Here is a 6,738-nt window from a genome sequence, read left to right on the forward strand (position 1 = left end):
GATTGACAGGTCTCTACCAGAGACGTATACGTCGTCTCTACGTCACTGCTCCTCAGTCCAAATATGGACACTTCCTGCTTACTGGTTGCAAAAAAACAAGATGGCGACGGCCACAATGCCGAACTCAAGGCTTCAAAACCTCTTCATAAATACCGGCTCACGACCTTTGCACTAAAAGGTTCAGAAGCAACACAAACTCAGTCTTCCTTATGAAATAAAGTCAACACTAATCACGTTTAAAAGACACTTGCCTTCCCGCTGTAAATCTCAAAAAATGTGGCAAAGATTTGAAGATCCAACTTCTTGTAATTTGGCTTCTTTATCATGAGAAAAACATCTCTGGCTGCACAAGGAAAGAAATAAAAAAAGGAGACTTAAATTCAGTCAGATGCAGTAAGCAGCAGTGACGACAGAGAGGAACTTAACGGGAGAAACCAACCAGAGAGTGCATAGATCCCTTTAGAGCAGTCCTGGTTCTTCCCTGAAAAGTCGCCTCCCATCGTCTGAAAGGAGAAATGAGTTAGTTAGAAGAGGAGAAAACCATTAAAACCACTAAACTCCTCTTAAGTTGAAGGCACTCACGTGAGTTTTTCCACTTCCTGTTTGTCCGTAAGCAAAGCAGGTCGCCATCCCTCGCTCAAAAATGGTCTCAACCAGCGGCTGAGCAGTGAACCTGAGAGAGGAAGAGCAAATAAGTAATTTTCTCTTTTATCAAAACAGTAACAAAAGACTTTGGTGACGTTGTGAAGGAGCGTGGGATCATGGGAGTTGTAGTCTTCATTGCAGGACGTCCCGCAGGAGCTGCGAGCCGAGCTGCTAACTATTGCTCAGCTTGTTTCTCTGATAACTTAGGAATCCAGAAATCCTTCATCCGGTTCAAAAACACCAAGATCTATGAAGTGCATCGTAAAAATATGGCTTGGACTAGATCAAAAAATGAATTTATGACTTGACAACCACAACGCTGACGCTGCACAAAGAGGTTATTCTGGCAGGCGACTGAATGAATCACAGTTATCTGGTTTCAAATGACTCCGATTTGAATTAGTTGTAAACGTTTGTTATGTTGTAAGCACACAACTCAACAACGTACATACCTATGTCCTGTTGTTTTGAGACATTTTAATGCTGAAAAGCTATTTTATTACATGTTGTTCCATAATAAAGCACGCGTTACCTGTAGACCATCTCGTTGGTGGAATTCTCGTCGAAGGCGTAGTCGAATCTAAAGGTTTGGTTCTCCAGGTAGCGGGTCAGGTCCACCTTCTGCTTGGGCTCATGGACCATCACCACGTCCTTACTGGGAACCGTGATCACGTCCAGATCCTTCATCGTCAGCTCTAAAGACAGATTTAATTTCCTCATTTACAGAAACAATTTATTACAAAGAGAACTGCAGTTTGTTCAGACAGAACGTGAGGCACATGTAGCTTTACTCTGTTTGTATAAAGCCACTCTTACCTTTTTTATTAAGGGGACGTGCACGTACACACACACATATCCTGTGCTCATCGATCTGAAACATCAAAAGGTAAACATTGTACATTCAGACATTACAGATAAATTCACAAATATTCTGTATCGGCTCGTTTCAGCTCTTCACTGAAGCTCAAAACACTTGTTTTCTTTTAGCTGCATCACAAGTGACGTGCGCTGGACTCACCAGATCCAGATCAGTACTGGTTAACGGCCGGTAGTCCAGGCTGGCTCTGAAGTCTCTGATCATACACATGATCTCATAGTTTGGCAATTGCACGTCCACCTCCTGAAATGGAACAAAAAAAAACAAAAGTGTCAAATGAAACGTACTCCCAAAAAAGACAGTAAACGTCGTGTGTGTGTATTTATTGTGAAGCAAATGAAAAGTACCTTCTTTAATTGGATATATAAACTTTAAACATCCAGGTCACAAACACTGAGAATGGACTTTATACTGTCTCATGTTTGTTGATCTAAACCAAATATAGTTCCCAAACTCGGATGCTGTGTGTTTGCACTCTACTGTGTGTGTGTGTACTGCATGTGTACTGTATGTATACTGTGTGTGTGTGTGTGTGTGTGCTCCTCACTTGTGCCCTCTTCTCTCTGAGCTCTTGTTGCTGAAGTCGTCTCTTCTCTCGTTTCTCCTGCAGTTTCTCAACTTCCTTCACACAGTTGGATTTTTTCCGTGCTGGAACAGAAAGAGGAGCAAAATAATCACAACTAACAAACTAAATGATCTAAAGGCAGCACAAAAATAATCCCCCTCATCATCACTTACGACCACTAAAAGTGTGTGGCGGTTTCTGTGCCACCACCTCAATAAAAACGTAGCAACGAGGCTCCAGATCATAAGCAAACATCCAACAGGAAGCTACAAAGACAGCGAACACAGCGCCGAAGAAATGCAAATACAGTGACGTGAAACTCTGATACTTGTAGTACATTCTGATGATACTTGCATACTTTTACTTGAAGTTTGAATGCAGGACTTTTACATGTAATGAATCAGTAGATGTGTTTTATTTCCACAGTAGCGTACATTTATGCTAATAAGCTCAAACAGGCGCTGTGGTCTGAGTCAAAGTCCAGCAGCCGAACCAGTGAGCGACTGTGAAAGAGCCTTTGACGCCCTCGCAGCTGTGCTGGAGCATGACATCACCGGTTGTGTCATCTCAGAAAACAACAACACACCACCACCCTGAATGCACCTCAGGTATGATAAAGCTAGAGCCTGTAGGGCTGGAGTAAACCTCTGACATGTGTGACCAGATGGAGGGAGTCCGTGTTACCGTTCTGCTGCTGCAGCAGCGACTGGTTGAGTGCAGACTGGGGTGCGATGGCCGGGGGGGGCGGCTCTGCAGCCTGGCTCTGCTGGCTGGGACGGGCCCGGGTGGTTCCCACTGCTGCAGCTGAGGAGCACACAGACAACACAAAGCATGTGCAGCGTGTCTGCGAGTTAAGACGCAGACTGTGGCAATCGGGCACTAAGTGTTTTAGAGTATTAGAGTGAATGAAAGCCTCTGATGTAAGTCAAACATACCTCTGTTCTCTCGTGGAGGATTCTCAGGTTTAGGTATCGCTGTAGTCCGTTTGGTCTGAAAATAGAAACGGAACAAAGAGACGGAACCAGAGACCACAACAGAGTCAAAAAGACAGACATTGTTCAAGAACACTGCTCGATTAAAGAGACGTTCACCTACAACAATGGGTATCCTTCACCGTCAACCTTCATTTAAATACAGGAGCATACAAATATGTATACAAATATACAATAAATACAAATCTGTAATCATGTTGCATCTCTAATAGTGTCACACTAGGTTTGAAACCACAGTTATCTATTAATCAATTCAATAATCCGTCATCGTGTAAATGTATGGTAAGCAGGCGTGTGATTGGAAAAGGTCCAAAAAGCAGTAAAGTATATGAAGCGTCTAAATCTGCTCATGTCATTCATAAAACAATAAAACATCCTCATCATACTGCTTCCTGTTTGTTTAACTGGTGCAGCTTGTGTGAAGCAATCATTCTGCCTCTCTGGTAATAAACACTGGGTTCAACATAAAGCTTTTTTATGTTTGTGGAGGGTAAGATTCTAGACTTAAAACTGCAGATTCACATCCTTTATTATTACTTTAAATGACACACAAAAAGCTTAAAGTCAAAACATGCTATAGTTGCATGTATAAGTATGTGTTTTATTATTTACACGTATCAGCCTTTGTCTGAACATTTAATTCTTCCGGCAGTGTTGCTCTATAATATCATATTCTGTCAATCAAATGAGCAGATTCGGAAAACTTTTCAATTATATTTTTTCACAAATAAAAATAAAAGTTATGACAAACAGTTAACTCATTATTTTACAAAAAGGAGCTTTCCAATAATAATAACAGATTATAATAGTACCCTTTAGCTTAGACCCAGACCTCCAGTCAAACATGTCCCCAGCAAAGTAAAACAATGCAAACAAAGGGATTGATAATGGAGAGGAGCAGACCTTGGGGAGTTTGCTGGTTTTGGCAACACTCGAGGGAGGAAGAGGAGCTTCGGGACTCTGAGGTATCTCCTCATCTGGAGCAACATCTGCATTCAGAGCGAAGACGCTCTCCAGATCGATCTGAGGCAGAAACAAAGACACAAATCAGGCAATTCTCAAGATCTCTTTTGCAAGAGAGACCCGAGTGTAGAGAAGTGAAACGAGAACTTCCAAAGTTCTGTTCCAGAAGTTAAAAAACCTCATTCAGGATCCCATTGACGTTTGTAACAAAAGACTACGTCGAGTCGCTCTCTTCATAAGGTTTAGTTAAGGACAGTGCTCTAGTTGCCTTTAACGAACACCATTTCCCAGAAGCCCGAGAGTGTCGTGGACTAAATGTCCCGGCTCCACAGAAGAGGCCAGAGCAGAGAGGACTCGAGACATTACAACTAGAACATTAGGAGAGGAGTAAGAGAGAGAGTTTGAGTTTTATGGACAAAAGTACTCAAGCTGCTGCGTTTGTAGTTTTTCTCATGGGAGTTGTAGTTTCATGCCTGTGCTCGCAAAGGAAACGTTTGTCTTAGAATGTGGAAAGTTAACCTCAGGAACACGCTTCATTCTTTTTCAGAAAGACACAATGAAAGAAATGCTGGATGAGATTTTGCATTGAGCTCAAGAAGCGAGTGTAAACAGAGGCTAAGACAGGAAGTGATGTCACGACTTCGGCTCTTTATAGAAGTAGAAGAAGAAACGGAACACAGACGAGACACACAAGCATCTAAAAATGTTCAAAATGTCTGTTTGTATGGTGCAAAGTCGTGGAAGCCAGTCGACCCAGGTTCAGTATTTACTCCTGATGAACTATAGTTTTATCGACATTTATAACTAAAAATGAATGTGTAGTTCTCTTCTTGTTGTTAGTGTCTACCTGCCTACTTTCTCCATGTAGTACACAGTATTTAATATATTTTACGCTGCCGTACAAAAGTTTGTAATCAGCTGTTACATTGATGTTTTTCTTCTTTCCTTAAAGGCCTAAAGCGACACGTCGCCTGTTAATTCCAGCTCGTTGTAGGCTGCTTTATTGCGATACACTCGACACTGAGACAGGAAGCGGTTCCTATTCAAACCCAAGCTTAGAGGACATCCAGGTGCACAATACAGGAAGTTAAGAGGCAGCACATACCTCTTTCCCTTTGGTGTCTCCGTTCTCGATCCACTCCACCGTCACGCTGTCATTGTCCTCGTGCAGTGACGTGACCATGGCCTGGTGTATTCGTCCTGCAAGGTGAGAGGATGTAAAGAGATGCTAGTACCGGCTCAAGTGCTGCACGGGACCGTAGAGTTATAGGATATATATATATATATATATATATAAATGCTGCTTCAGCCTTTAAATCACAGGAGGCAGACAGCCATGCATCATCCATCAATGCATCAAATATCAAATATAAGATTTCGGATTCCTGCCTCTAGTATAGGAACCCTGAGATGCTAATGGGTGTGGCTCGTGATGGATGGATGATGAAGACTTCTCGCCTCCTGTCATTGACACCTTCAAGAGCTGCATTTAATGGAAGGTAATTAGACTCATGGCAGCCCTGGTCCACACATTTGTGTCGTTAATAATAATAACAATGATGTGCACAAAGCTGTTTTTAAAGCGAGAGGCCCCATGCATGCAGCCATCCATCAGCCCATGATCCACAGGCCACTGCTGGATGATGCAGTGCAGGTGATAACATGCATCTCATCCGTTTTTAGCCATGATGCAGACGAGAGATTGCTGAGGAACCAGAAAAAAGCAGGTGGCATTTTTTATTTTTATTTTGTATTTGGCCGGACAGCCGCACAGGTGGACGGACCCGCCCGTGCAGCAAAGCGCGCTCCTCGGGCCGGAAAGCCGGCGAGAGTCTACCTGACTGACAGTCGACATTAACACGATATTACAAATATAATCTCTGCTCGTAGTAACGACAACCCGGTGAAAAAAGAGCATGTAGCTGCTTGTTAGCTTTGCAAAAACAGCCCTCTGCAGTGAGCGTTGACGTTAGCTTCTCTCACCCGGTCCCGCCGGATGGAGAGAGCGGTGTTAGTGTGTCTGTCTACGTACCGTCGCTGCGTTTTATCTCCACGTAAATACCCACGAAGATCTTCCCGAATATACCGGCCATCTCTCTCCTCCTCGTGCGGTGTATTATTTGGCGCGTGTGCTGTCTTTTAAGTTGTGCGCTGCTGCAGAAACTGAGGTCACTGTCGGTCAGTCATCGAAGAGGAGCAGGAGAGGAGAGGGAGCCGCTGCGCATGCGCGAGTGGTGAAGTCAGCAGCATCTTCTGTAGCAGTACTCAGATCTTTTTACTCAAGTAAAAGTACTAATACCACACTGTAAAAACAATACTGGATTACAAATGATAGCCCTGCGTTAAAAATGTTAATTAAGTAAAAGTACAGCTTAGCCTCAGTAGTAGCTTCAAAATATAGGTACTTAAAGTACCAAAAGTACTCATTATGCAGAAAAATATATTATAATAATAGATGCTTTTATGTGTTCATCACTTTAATGTTGCAGCTGGTAAAGGTGGAGCTCATTTTAATTACTTTACGTACTGCTGGATAGTTTTATCTATATTAATACATACATACAGTTGATTTATGTTCTGTATTAATAGTCTGAGTCTATAAAATAACTTGTATAAAGTAGCATAAAATGGAAATACTCAAGTAAAGTACAAGTACCTCAAAATTGTAGTTAAGCACAGTACTTGGGCAAAAAAAC

The 6,738-nt window shown here is 42.4% G+C and overlaps 1 protein-coding gene across 1 annotated transcript in view; it reads right to left on the reverse strand.

The window, feature by feature from the left end:
• LOC116398698 (kinesin-like protein KIF2A) overlaps positions 1–6,265 on the reverse strand; it is a 12,274-nt gene extending 6,009 nt beyond the window's left edge. Inside the window, exons 1-12 of the mRNA XM_031875224.1 lie at positions 6,075–6,265; positions 5,148–5,242; positions 3,983–4,102; positions 3,023–3,077; positions 2,772–2,891; positions 2,070–2,170; positions 1,664–1,765; positions 1,462–1,516; positions 1,178–1,340; positions 583–673; positions 440–503; positions 252–343 (exon numbers count right to left, since the gene is read on the reverse strand). Of these exons, the coding sequence (XP_031731084.1) occupies positions 252–343; positions 440–503; positions 583–673; positions 1,178–1,340; positions 1,462–1,516; positions 1,664–1,765; positions 2,070–2,170; positions 2,772–2,891; positions 3,023–3,077; positions 3,983–4,102; positions 5,148–5,242; positions 6,075–6,135 (1,119 nt within the window). The 5' untranslated portion in view covers positions 6,136–6,265. The remainder of the gene's footprint in view (positions 1–251; positions 344–439; positions 504–582; positions 674–1,177; positions 1,341–1,461; positions 1,517–1,663; positions 1,766–2,069; positions 2,171–2,771; positions 2,892–3,022; positions 3,078–3,982; positions 4,103–5,147; positions 5,243–6,074) is intronic.
• Positions 6,266–6,738: the final 473 nt, after the last annotated feature.

This window comes from Anarrhichthys ocellatus, unplaced genomic scaffold (genome assembly GCF_004355925.1).
Source record: "Anarrhichthys ocellatus isolate YVR2014 unplaced genomic scaffold, GSC_Weel_1.0 scaffold87, whole genome shotgun sequence".
Lineage (NCBI taxonomy): Eukaryota > Metazoa > Chordata > Actinopteri > Perciformes > Anarhichadidae > Anarrhichthys > Anarrhichthys ocellatus.